Source organism: Hirundo rustica, chromosome 7 (assembly GCF_015227805.2).
Source record: "Hirundo rustica isolate bHirRus1 chromosome 7, bHirRus1.pri.v3, whole genome shotgun sequence".
Classification (NCBI taxonomy): domain Eukaryota; kingdom Metazoa; phylum Chordata; class Aves; order Passeriformes; family Hirundinidae; genus Hirundo; species Hirundo rustica.
In genome coordinates, this window is record NC_053456.1 from 25,542,301 (window position 1) to 25,555,498 (window position 13,198).

The 13,198-nt window shown below is 50.9% G+C and overlaps 1 protein-coding gene across 6 annotated transcripts in view; it reads left to right on the top strand.

Annotated features, from left to right (window-relative positions):
* NRP2 (neuropilin 2) overlaps nucleotides 1-13,198 on the top strand; it is an 88,062-nt gene that overhangs the window by 28,904 nt on the left and 45,960 nt on the right. For all 6 annotated transcript variants that reach the window (XM_040070173.2, XM_040070176.2, XM_040070174.2 and 3 more), the window contains exons 4-7: nucleotides 3,421-3,651; nucleotides 4,205-4,360; nucleotides 6,211-6,380; nucleotides 7,421-7,576. In XM_040070173.2, coding sequence (XP_039926107.1) covers nucleotides 3,421-3,651; nucleotides 4,205-4,360; nucleotides 6,211-6,380; nucleotides 7,421-7,576 — 713 coding nt within the window. The remainder of the gene's footprint in view (nucleotides 1-3,420; nucleotides 3,652-4,204; nucleotides 4,361-6,210; nucleotides 6,381-7,420; nucleotides 7,577-13,198) is intronic.

The following is a 13,198-nucleotide window of genomic DNA, read 5'->3' on the forward strand; positions in this document are numbered from 1 at the left end:
ATCACATTTGAAAGAAGGTAAAGATGTTAGTGTCACATGACAGTGCATTTTTGGATCACAGTGTGGCAAGTAAAGCAGGGTTCCTCCTTAAACGCTCTATTGTATTCAAGGACTAGAAACACACCTTTACTTCCTGGCATGTGTAGAGCTTGTTAGGGCTGAAAGGGGATTGTCCCTCTGTTAGAAGTGCATGGAGCTCCCCCTCCTGTGGAGCTGTGATTCAGGGTTGATCAGTGACGCTGTGTTTTCTTTCCATGGATGTGGGGAGCTCTAGTTTCCAAGTGATTGCTGTCAGCAATGCTGTCAATGTCTGAGGCAGCACCCTTCCAGTCTGATATAAGAAGAACTGTTCATAATTCTGCTTAATACTGAACTATTATTGAGGAAAGAAAAATCGGCTCAAAGCCCTTTTAATAGTGTTGCTGTCTAAATATTTGCCAGAATTTTGTGCCTGACAAGAAAGAGGCTTGAAAAAATAGCCCCTACCCTGTGTGCATGTGGGGAGGTGTGCCTGCATGCTGAGGGAACAGGAGGGCGTTTTGTGTGGGCACACGGGCACCTGCCCTGTGCCCGCATTCCTTTGGTGATGTCTTGGAAGACAACACACGTGGCTTTCAGTCATTGCATCCAGCACCAAAAAAAAAAGTCTGTGCCATGGGAAGAACCAAAAAGGAACACAACAGGGATGCTTATCCAGCCTCTAAAGAAAAGATGTGAAGCACAGGCAGCAGTGCCCAGGGGCCCTGAGGGAATGAAGGGCTCATCTGGAAGAGAGCAGAAATTGGATGGAGGCTGGAGCTTAGTTTGTGTCCCTCGGTGTAAGTCTCTGCAGTACCGCCCTCAGGTCCGAAGTGGTGCTGGGGCTCCTTCTGCCACCCCCACCCCTGCAGATAGCCATCCTCTCCAGATACAGCCACACTTTCTTACAGCCACAGCCCACGAAATCAAGCCTGGGAGGGCAGGTTTTGGCACAGGAGTGTGGATGAGCCCATGACCCTGCAGCCAGATCCTGCAGTACAAGGAAACCCTGCCTTTTGCTGGCAGGCAGGCAGGCATGGGCCAAGTTTCCATCCGAGCTGTCAGGGTAACCAGCAAGGGTGTCACCAGCTTTAAAGGTCATCAGATTGTCATTGTCCACTTCAGTGAAGGCAGCAGTGGCTGCAGATTCCTTCTGTCTTAAGGGTGACCTTAAAAACCAACTCTTTTCAATGGAGCATTTATTTCCCCACCTTGTGCTAAATTTCCCTTATCACAGTGTGAGAGAGGAGCAATCTGCATACAAACAAGCACATAGCAGTCTTTGAATCCCCTGATGGGTATCGCTCAGCAGCCTGTGGGCTGACAAGGGCCGCCTGCCCCGGCTGGTCCAGCCTCCCCGCTGCTCCCTTTGTGAGTCAGTTTGGCAGGGCCGGCCTGAGCTCTGCAGCCCTGGGCATCGAAGTCGCCTCTCAGGCTGGCCTGAGCCAGCACGACTCCCGGTGATTATCTGCAGCTTCCTTATAAAAAGCTGATCCTTGTGTTTGCTGCTATTAGCCAAAATGTAGACAAAGATGCCAAATGCGATAAGAGCCCCACACTATTGTCTAATGTGATAACTGTGGTAACTGTTGTCTAATGTGGTGACATAGTTACATCTTGCCTGTCTCTAGAGAACAGTCCCTGACTCTGGGTTTAGCCTTTGATTTTCTCCCTAGCTCGGAGCTTGTGTTATTTTCACTATTTATCTGTTCCTCTTTCAGGTTGTTTGGAACGAAGTACACCCTTATCCCTGTTTGTAGCATTATGCTGTGATTTGTGTTTGGCCTTTTTTTTTTTCTTTGCCTCTGCATTTTACCCCACAGGTTCACACCAGAAAAGCTGGCTGCTTCATTAGGTAGTCAATTAAGAGCCTCTCCTGAGCAGCCCTCCAGCCAGGCACTGACTGCATAATGCAGTGCAAGATCCTGCTATTACTGCGGGCTGCTGGCCTGACTCCCTAGGTTAATGCTGAATTGAATAACAAGTCTCCCGTTAGTCCTGGGAAGGCTCGCGCTGCCTGGAAGTGCCGGAGCAAAAGGGTTTGTAGCGGAGAAGGAGAGAGTCCCTGTAAAAGTGAAGCAGGAACCTTGGAGAATGCGGGTTGCAGCCGTGGCCAGCCGCCTCTCTAACACCGCCTTTCTCCTCTGTTCGCTCCAGGCTGCAGATTTCTGATGCCTATTGTCCCGGCAAGGGTTTCAAAGACACCGTGGTATGAATGTGACAGAAACTCCCCTTTCCCCAACCACCCGAGGCACCTTGGCTGTATGAGAGGGGGCACTGAACTGGCCCGGCTGCAGCTGAGGCCAGTGCTGAGGTCAGCAATAAATAAGAGGCGACATTGTCTGTCCTCCCCACCATGCAAAGGTCTTCCTTAAGGATAGAAATAACTTGCATTTCTGGTGTGGATGGCTCATTCTGTGAAAAATAGGGCTCTGTTCCTGCTCTCAGCCGAGAGCCCCCTGCCACGGACTCGGTTATCCCCACTCTTAACGTGGCTGGCCACGTTGTGGAAACATATGCTGGAGCTGGCCCCTGTCCCTTGTGTAGGTCTCGGGGGGGGCTGCAGGCTAACTGTGCACTTCCCAAGGGTTTGCAGCAAACAGTGGAGACATTGGCACCCTCCCACAGCCCCTTTCACTGAGTAAATATTTGTGCTTCCAGATTTTCTCAAGAGGAAACTGAGGCACAGATATCTGTGCTGGAAGGCTGGAGTTTGCAGGAGACTGGCCCATGGGAACAGGCTTCCCAAAACGAACACATCCCATTACTCCTCTCTGCCCCGTCCCAGGCAGCTCCTTCCCCAAACGGGGCTCCCCCATCGCACCTGGTGCCGCAGCCGTGCCCTGCCTGCATGGCTGCGGGTGGCTGTGCCGTGAGCACTGTGGATGGCCGCTCCCTGCGTGCCAGCTCTGCGGGCTCTGGAGCAGCACACGGGTCTGGGGGACCGGTTAGGGTGGAAAGGGCCAGCTGGGGAAGACAGGCCAGTTTGGTGTGACCTCCCTGTCCACCACCACCACCGTGAGGGACAGGGATGTGGCCGTGCGCCGGCCTGCCAAATCACAGCAATGGCTTTGGATAGGATGGCTTTTCTAGTCCTGGTTTTGAAGTAATTGACAGGAGGATCAGCAGTGGTGTACAGATTATGTCTGCAAAGCTCTCTAAGGGATTTTGTACCATGTTGTCCACTACAGTGACCTCATGGACCTTATCTCTCCACCTGTGGAAAGCTTTGAAAATCACCTTCTCACTTCTTGCAGTAATTCCCAGAGCTCTTGAGCTGCAGAACATTTCCAGAAGTGAATACACAACCCCACTAAACTCAGAATGGGGTTTCCACAGTGTCAAGTTGTGGGCATCAAGCTTCATCTTTGCTAAGGCTCTGGGTTTTTCCTGCTGCTACAGGCTCTGAGGACTGCTCCAGAAACTTCACTGCCCCCAACGGCACTATTGAGTCCCCGGGTTTCCCTGACAAGTATCCACACAACCTGGACTGCATCTTCACCATCATAGCCAAGCCAAAGACGGAAATCCTCCTCCACTTTCAGCTTTTTGACCTCGAGCATGACCCACTGCAGTCAGGGGAAGGAGACTGCAAGTACGACTGGCTAGACATCTGGGATGGCATCCCTCAGGGTAAGCCATGGGGTGCTGCACTGCTTTCCTTGGCCCTTCCCGGTGTCTCACAAAGCTCCAAAACTTTCCTTGGCCCTTCCCGGTGTCTCACAAAGCTCCAGTCTGTGTCTGAGCACCAAGGGTGCCTAACTTCAAGGGTGGCTGCAGCCTGCAACCTGCCATCAGGCACTCCGTGGCCAGCTTGGGGACTGTGTGCCTGCAGAAGGCTGCATTCATTAAACCACAAACTACTGCTCTGTTGTAACCACTGATCTGAAAAGCCCCGTGGGACACTCCAAGCACCTCAGGGAAGGGCAGTGGGCTCATGCAATGGTGGGAGGACCTCTCTACCTTATAGCAAAACTGAGAAACAGAGCATTCTGGAGCATTTCCCAGCAATTGCAGAGCAATGCCTGCTGCAGTGGATATCTCTGCACTGCATGGCACCGGGCCAGTGGATATAAAAAACAGCCCATCCCCGAAGCCCATCTTTTTATCCTGATCAGCAGTGTGCTGCTGACCCAGCAGGCCGGTGGAAAAGCAGGCGTTACCCTCGCTGCTCTTTCTTTCGCAGTCGGCCCCTTGATAGGCAGGTATTGTGGCACTAAGATGCCGTCGGACATCCGCTCAACCACCGGCGTGCTCTCTCTCACCTTCCACACTGACCTGGCGGTGGCTAAGGACGGCTTCTCTGCTCAGTACTACCTGATCCACCAGGAAGTCCCAGAAAGTAAGTTGGAAATGTGTGTGTACGACTCAGTTGTGTCCCCTGTGTTTCCTGTCTTTCATTTGGCACGTGCAAAGAGTGAAGCAGGCAGAAGTGTGTCCAGGGGCTGGTTCTCCACCAGCAGCACAGACAGCAGTTTCACTTAGATCTGTTCTCTGTTTCTGATAGAAGTAAGATTTCAGTAAGCATTTCACTTTCTGACCTTTTGTTGACTTTTCACTTGCTTGTGAAGTCTTCTCAATACCTTTTGGGTTAGAATCCTTCATGTATGTGCTCAGCCCGAAGGATTTAGTGGAAGACTTCAGCACAGCATGTGCAGCAGATTTATTAAAGCATGGGGGAAAATATGTGCTCTCTCTCTCTCTAGTTTCCCAGAAATTCACAGTCCCAAACCACAAATTGGAATTTCTGGGCTGTCTAATTAAAGACTGCTTGAAGCGTTAAGAATTTCAAGCCCAATTTTGTTTTATAACCCTTAATAAGGGAGGTAAATTGATGTGGAGTGAGGAAGTAAGTTGTGTATTTTGAGAATGGAAAGCATTTTGATTCTTTGTGATAACCCTTGCAGGCAAGGAAAGGTTCCATTTGTTCTCCCATGGTATTTTTGCCTCAGAGCTGCTGTTCTTGACCTCTGTTCGCAGAGAACCTCTGATACAAGAGAAGAAGCCTTTAGGACACCCCTCAGTCCCAGAGAAAGAGAGGGAGTCCCTGACCTGCCACTGAAAGCCTGTGACAGAGAGCAGGGTAGAGCAGGGATTGTGCAGCACCAGGGCAGCAGGCACCTCTTACTCTGTGACTGAGACAGGGACGTTCTGCTGAGGTCGTGAAAGCTAGAGACAAGCATGAGCTCTTCACCATTACCTATTGCCACACTCAGTTGATCTGTTCTTTAATCCCTTTTCTGCTCTGGATTTGGAAATAAGATGTTGAGCACAAAGCTTGAGAAATCAAGTACAAGAGCCTTTGTTAAAGTGCCAGACCTGTTTTCGTTTATGGTGGTGTAAATTGATACTTTAATAGTAGCACTGACATCCTAACTTGGCCTATCATTTCCACCCGAGGTGACTTGGCCACACTAAAAACACAGGCAGTTTGGTGGAGCCCTGTTGTTTCACAGCAGCAGCACACTTGGACCCAGGCTGTATTTTCTATTGCTGTTTTCTTTGCTATTGTTTTTACAGGACAGCTGCCATAAAATAGATAAGATGCGCCATAAAACTGAGCTAATTGTGACTTTCAAAGCTTAGAAGTGAGGAGATCCAAAGAAAAGCCTAGCAGTGTCTTTCACAAATGTGTCTGGTTAATCCCTGTGGTCCTGATACCACATAGAGTGCATGCAGATATGCACAGGCACATACACACCTGCATCCCTGCTCTCACATGCACACAAAACCTTTAGAGCGGCCCATTCCTGACACTCCTGCTGGCAACAGTAAGCACTCTCCTAATGTGTCTGTCTGTATTCCTTGCTTTGTCAGTCCTTGGGTTTCACCCACAGCCTTCAAGAAGATGGGAACTTTGTGGCCAGGGTACTTGGAACATCTCAGTGGAGGTGGAGAGAAGGAAGGGACAGAATTGTGTGAAAACTGAGCCAAGGTGGAGAGAGAGGGAGAAAGATCCAGACTGTATTAATGTTCAGAGGGCCATGCAAACACAAAGCTGCCCTGTCTGTAATTTTGCAGTGCCACCTGTGAGCACACACAGGCAGCAAGATGGTGCAGACCTGTTCATCTTTCCAGACAGGCAGCTTTGCTCAGGGTTAGCTGGAGAGATTCGTTCAGGGCTGCCTTTCACTTGGGGATGAAGTACTGAGGCTGTAAACCAATCTCTCTGTATGCGTGTGTCTGCTCTAGACTTTCAGTGCAACGTGCCTCTGGGGATGGAGTCTGGCAGGATCTCCAACATGCAGATCAGTGCCTCCTCCACCTTCTCAGACGGGCGCTGGACCCCTCAGCAGAGCCGGCTCAACAGCGATGACAACGGCTGGACCCCCAACGTAGACAGCAACAAAGAGTACCTCCAGGTACCTTTCCAGCCCGCTCTCCTCTTCCCCCGCCAAACAGAGAGTCACGCTGTTAAACTGACCCTTGACCATAAGGCTTGTTGAATATTTTATTGCCTCTGTGGCTCACGGGGAGCAAGCAGCAGGGGAGCTGCAGCGCCTCAGTGAAATGCGGTGGGCTGGCTCTCCCATTAGCTTGCCTGCACAAGGACTGACTCCAGCCGCTGTCTCTCTCCCACCCCCTCCTTTCTGCCCAAACCTTGATGGACTTTCCATCAGACCGACAGAGACTGAGAGACCTCTGCCACTTACAAGGGCCACTGACTCCGACACTGGCCCGAGGACCAAAGTCTCCAGGGGGTGCATAGAAAAACAACTAGAATAATATTTATCTCATCAGTGATGCAGGGAGCGTGAGCGGGCTGATGTCAGGCGGGGGGCTGACAGAGCAAAGGCTTTCCCTGGGAGCTGGTTAGAGCCACAGTGTGTCCACACACAGCTCCTGGCTGTGTCACATCGCCGGGAGACACTGCTTGCTAAAGGGCACTGCGAGCAGGAGGTGGTGAATGTCATTGCCTCTAGCAGACGTCTCATTCTTCATTCGTGGCAGGGCTACTAAGCCAGCTCTGCTGACCTTTCTCAACCCATGTTGTAAAACAAAACAAAACAAAAAAACGGCAAGGGAAAACCAAGAGCTGCAGCACTTGCTAATTGGATATCATGCTTTTATTTTACATGGAAAAAGTCAGTCTCTGTCCCTCTTCAATGGACGTGTGCTTCTGTTCAGATCCTACTGCTTGGTCTGAGGCAGGAAGAAGGTTTTGTGATGGTCCCATATAAACAGACATCAAGATCCTTAGCTACTCTTGTCCCAGGGTCCTATCCTGCTGAAGCAGGTCCTGGGAAGGGTCGTGGCTGTTGAACTGTGCACCCACAGATAGAGTGAGACAGGCTGAATTGGCACCTTTTTATTTTTCAGAGATAGAGAGAGGAACTAATTAGCCACTTTGGACTCTCAGGTGGTCACCACTCTCTTTCTTGTCCCTTTTTCCCCTGGAAAGGTGGACCTCCACTTCCTGACTGTGCTCACAGCCATTGCCACACAGGGTGCCATCTCAAGAGAAACCCAGAAGGGCTACTATGTCCGTACCTACAAGCTGGAGGTCAGCACCAATGGGGAGGACTGGATGATGTACCGACACGGGAAAAACCACAAGGTAACGTCCTTTTTATCTCTTCTGCCCGCACCTTGGTGAGTCTCACAGCCAAAAAGAGGGAAGAGAACTGAGAGATTTTGCAGGCCCAGAGGGTTTAATCCATGAGGGACCCTTTTTCTGACAAGGCTAAAAGACTGATGATGCTCTGAGCAGAAACAGTCCTTTCTCCTCTGCACAGCAATGAGGAAACACGATTCCTTGGAAAACCTGGCTGCTGCTGCGTCTTTCGTGGTGGTGATAGTATGTTCTTTGACTGCAAATGAAGGAGAAAATGTTTTTGCAGCCTGTGTTTTGCCATATAAGATTCATTGAGCTTTTATGGTCGTAGACCCGTCTGCATGCTGGGTTAACAATCACAAAACCACATGAAACTGTAGTTCAGGAGTTACTGAGGCCTGGAAATGAAAGGGCACAAATCCTAAGAGGCAATTGCATTGTCCCAGAGAGCAAAATGAGCAATAAATAACGAGAAACAATTCAGGCTGCCAGAGCTGTGGGATCTGCATTAAGTAGGCATGGTCAGCGAGGGGGTATTGAGCCCTGGGAGCTGTGCATGCTCTTGGTGTGTTTCTGGGACACACACGGAGGTGGGAGCAAGGATGAGGGAGGGTAAAGAGGGGTGTTCTTCCATTTCACACCATATGGGTGTTGGTGTGTGGCCAGGAAAGATAAACTCGGAGTGGTCTGCGTGGGAGGTTTGGTGTATGGGGAGGAGGGTTAAAGTAGCCATGGTGCCGGGCTGGTTTTTCTCTGTCAATTGTTTTGGTCATGTGGTTGTTCCCTGGTTAACGGTGCCTCAAGAAAGCGCTTCCCTGCTCTTCTGTGGCACCCGCCAGCACTGCTGCTGTGTTCAGGCTCTCGCTGTTGATGTGCCATAGTGTGTCTGTGTGAACTCTGTGGCTGGATTCCCACACACCTCCCCCCCCGACATGTCCCAGTAATTTTTGATTGCTCAGCACTTCTATTAAATTAACTGTTCCTTCCCTTTGCTGGCATGGGCGCTGCTGCCATGAAATGCAGTAGCCTGCCTTGTCCAGGATTCATCCAGACATTTCCTTCCCTTCCGGGCTGTGTGATTTCCCCTTCCCCACAAGTGTGTCTTGGGTTCAAATTCCCTCTGCTTCCCAGAATGAGTCCTCTCTGTGCAGAGGTCCCTATCAGGGTCTCATACCTGCAATACTTGGAGTATTTAAGCTCCTCATGTGCCAGTGAGGGAGTGTTAGTCCAATTTTAAAAGTAGGGAAATGGAAGGACAGTCCTCACCTGGGCTCCCCCAGATCTCGGATGGGCTGGCTCCGGGGCAGTAGCTCACGGCAGAGCTCCTGTATAGTCCTAACACAGCGCCCATGTAGCGGTGTGGAGCCTCTGTCACACTGGTCCCAGCAGACCTTTCTGTGAACCGGGGCCATCTCTCCCCACCCCATGTGAGTTTGGGGTTGCATTGGGACCGTTTCTGTAAGCTGAGTCAGGCAGGAGATGCTCATCATGCTGGGCAGAGAGATGAGCTGTATACACAACTCCGTGTTTCAAATAACCACTGCCAATAAATTTACCTTTTCTAGTCTTAACTGGAGCAGGAATCTGGCCTGGAGGGTGGTTTTAGTTGCAGAGGAGAATAAATATCCCATCCTTGCAGTCCTGGGGGTTGGATACTGTATCCTCAGCCAGGGTGGAGTAGGACAGCACGACTGTTTTCAGCGCTGCTAAGCCAATTAACATGCTCCAGCAAGACCCCAAAGCCTGGCTGGTGTCAATCCAAAACAATCCCACCTGAATTCCCACCATTTCAGGACTTGGCCCTTGATTTCTGTCAGCTTTTTTCCACTCCGTTTTCTCTTTTCATTAAAGAAGTGGGAAAATCAAACCCCTTCTTTTTTACTCCTCTATTCCAGTCTCTATTCATTCCCACATTCTGGCCTTAATTTAGCAGACACCTCCCAAGGCTGGAGGATAAGCAATTGCTTTTTGGTGGCTGGCCTACCCCTTGCATCCGGGCGACTGCTCTCCTGCCCCACCGAACAACTGGCTGCCAGCCGCTGAGCACAGTGGGGCCAGGACAACGCCACGTGCTCACAGGCCTGGAGCCGGGGCCTCGTTAATCCCGCTGCTCCCGCCCTAAGCAATCCCCCAGATGTCTGTGCTCAAGGTGCAGCTCCCCGCCTGCATCAGCGCGGAGCTCCGCACAGCCAGGGCTGCAGCGCTGGAGCCAGCCGTGCCAAAGAGATTCGTCAAGTCTGCCGCAGCTTGATTTGGTGCCATGAGGAGCAGGGAGGGAGGGGAAGGTGCGGACAGACAGGGACTCTCTATGCACATGCAGATAGATACATATACATATAGACACGTACGTAGATGCACGTACCTATATTGCACAAACACGCATCACACATACATATGCACATGCACGCACAGGCACATGGGGTGTACCCAACACTGCTCCGAGTTTCTGCCAGCTCTGCGGGCCAAAAGCAATGCTCTGCCGTGTGTGGGTGGGGCAGCTAACGTTCACATCTTCATCGGGGCGCTAATGCAAGAGAATACCAGCCCCTGCAGGAGGGCTGGGGAGGGGATGATGCTCCCTGCAGAGGATGGGAAGCTCTCACCACCTCTCTATTGCCCCCCGCTCCCCCTCCCTCCGGTGTTTCAGATGACAGTGGGGCCAGGGTGTTTCCCTGCCAAATGCGACGGCTCACCTTTGAGTCCCCAGCTGCTGGCACTCGGCAGCAAGGGAAACGGGAAAGGCAGGATGGAGCAGCGGAAAATGTGATTAATACGTGCTCGCAGCAGACAGGGCTGGCTGGGCTGTTTCCGTGCCGAGCACCGCTGTGTTTCTGGGATGGGCAGGCAGTGGGAAGGCAGCCGGCAGGAGTGGAGGTTCACATTTACTCCCTCCCCTCCCCTTCCCACCCCATCCCCTCCAGGCTTCCCACCTTCCTGGCAGCCCACTCCCCACCCAGCCTGGCCCAGACATCCCCCTGTCCCAGGGGTGGTGCTCTGTCTTTCCCTCAGGCATGAGGGACCAGGGGGGCAGGCTAACACAACAGCCTGGCCAGAGGTGCTGCGCTGTCCTCCTGTGTGTCCCCTGGAGGGGAGACAGGGAGGAGAGTGGCTGCCACCACGTGCCATCCCATACCTGTCCCTTACTACTCACCAGCGAGCCCCAGCCAGGGGACAGGGCCAAACCAACCCTGCTGTGGAAAAGCCGGTCTGGCTCTTGCCCTTCCTGTTGCCTCCCTCCCTCCCTCCAGCTCCTGTGACCTGGGGCCAGGCGATGGCCTCTGAGGTTATCTTCCAGGCAGCCGCCCTGGTGTGCAGTGCTGTGCTGAGATCTTATCGAATGGTTTGCAAATGTCTTTAGAAAACAACAACTCCTCTTGAACCCAAGGAAGGAAAAGAGTACCTGGCAGGATCTGACCTTTTGTTTTGGCCGTTTTCTTCACCTGGCAGGATTTGACCTTTTATTTTTGTCCATTTTCTTTGGACAGACTCGATTATGAGGATTTCATCAGATAAGCAAGTTGTCCTCCATTCTGATCCACTTCCTTCTTTGTAGCACCTCGAGTTCCAGCTCCTGTGTGGTCTGAGCTGCTCCACCTTAGCAACTGTGGAGATCAGCTCACAGGAATCATCTAGTGCGCCAGGGGACTGGGGATGGGATGGATTTCAGGATTTGGAGCGGGCTGGGACCGTGATGAGTGCTGCGCTCACTTCCTCCATTGCTCTGTGTGTAAAATGCAACTGAAACATTTGTTTTCAGAATCTGTAGAAGCCAATGGCAGCAAGATCCAGCTGATGTGCATTTTTCATTTCTTACTCATTTTGATGGTTTTGTGCTTGTTATTAGGTAACTTTCCTGGGTGGTATTTCAGGTGGTAGCTGCACAGATTGAATTGCTGCAAAGGGCAATATCTCAGCTGTACCTTGGAGCTGGGGACATCAGCGGGTTTTGGTGCTACCAATGAATATTGAGGATGACTCTTTGGAGACCCTTGTGCCTTCCCTTAGGTGTGTTCCTCTGCCTTTTCGGTTCTTAATCAGGTCTCCTGTATCTATTCACCTGAGGAAGGAAAGAAAACCTTTTAGTCCTGTGGCTTTTTATCTGGAAAACTGAGGAAAAGCTGACACAATGAGCCAGAGGGCTGCAAGTGTTTCTGCACAGAGACATCATGGTTCAGAGGATTTGCCCAGAAACATCCAGATCCCAGCCTGCTTTTTCTGCTTTTGCAGGCAGGACAAAGACATCAGGCTTTGCCAAAGGCAGCCTTGCGCATTCACCCTTGGTGCAGTACCTGGGGAGAATTACAGCCCTGGCTTTCCTAGCAAGGCAGCAAGGCTGCAGCTTTGTATTTCTAGGCCTGATATCTCCTTTGCAGGCTAACATAGTACCGCTCCTCGTGTCCCTGATGACTCCCAAATCTGAGTGGAGCCTCTCAAAGACACGGAGCTGGCAAGCCCAGCCCAGCACACTGTGCCTTGCCCAGACACTGTGCTTTGTTGAGTGTTGCCAAGTATCATTTTTCTTTTAATTCCTTGTTCCTGGATTTAATAAATCCAGAACTATCCACCTTCCACTTGAGCCAGAATCCTCCCACCATCAAACATGCCCCATTTTATGCCTTCTCTATCTGACAAGGAAAATAATCTCCCCTACTTTTCTCCTTCATGCTTCTCTGTCTAAATCCTGAAGCCCTAATCCTGTTAGCATGCTCTGTTCCAGAGCTCTGTCTCCACAGGAGTAACATAATCCTGCAGTAAATCTAGCGGGTCCAAAGAGACACATGCATACGGACGAAGGCAGGGCTGCTGCCATCCTTGGCCTTCTTCTCTTCCTCCCTCAGCCACTTTCTTCAGCACCCCAAGAAATTGCATAGTGGCCAAGCAGCATAATAAAATAGAGCAGGAGAGAGATTACCTCCTTCCCCCTCCCTGACTCGCTGCCTCCTCAACTTAATGGCACTTTTTTGTCTCCCTGTCCTTCATCTCTTTCACTCCAAACTGCCAGTGGCACAATTCCCATATCCACTGGAATTAATGTAGTTTCAGCAATCCCCCCATCACCCTATGATGGTACCAACATGTCAAAAATGCAACTTGTAAATGCTGGTAGGGAGCTTGCATGTGTATGCACGTGGAAAACTCTTGCAGTCCTCCCCTAGCCTAGATGTCATGTCCCCTTACTACTTGATTTCTGGAGCAAATTAATCAGGCAGGTCAGCTCTCATCGATTATCAATTTAATTTCACACACAAAACTGCTGTCTGGACAAAAACAGGAGTAAACATACAGTATGGGGAGAAGATGGGCAGCTTTTTGATGCAGCTGTGAAACCGAGTTCCCTTGACTGTTTCTTGGAAGGTGCTTTTAATTTGTTAATGCTTTTCCCGTTTGTCTTCTGGCTCCATCGCCCTCGAGTGTGTGTTCATGTGCATACGCATGTATGCTCTCCGCTGAGTGTGTATCTATTTATCTATCTATCTGCCTAGATCGCAGCCAGGTATTTTTTTTTCTGCTGGTGTAAATTACTGTGACTTCTTATACTTCGATGGTGATATGTTGATTTACACCATTCGAAGACTTGGCTCAAAATATGTGCTGAGTGGGATGGGAAGCAGATAGGACGGGAGG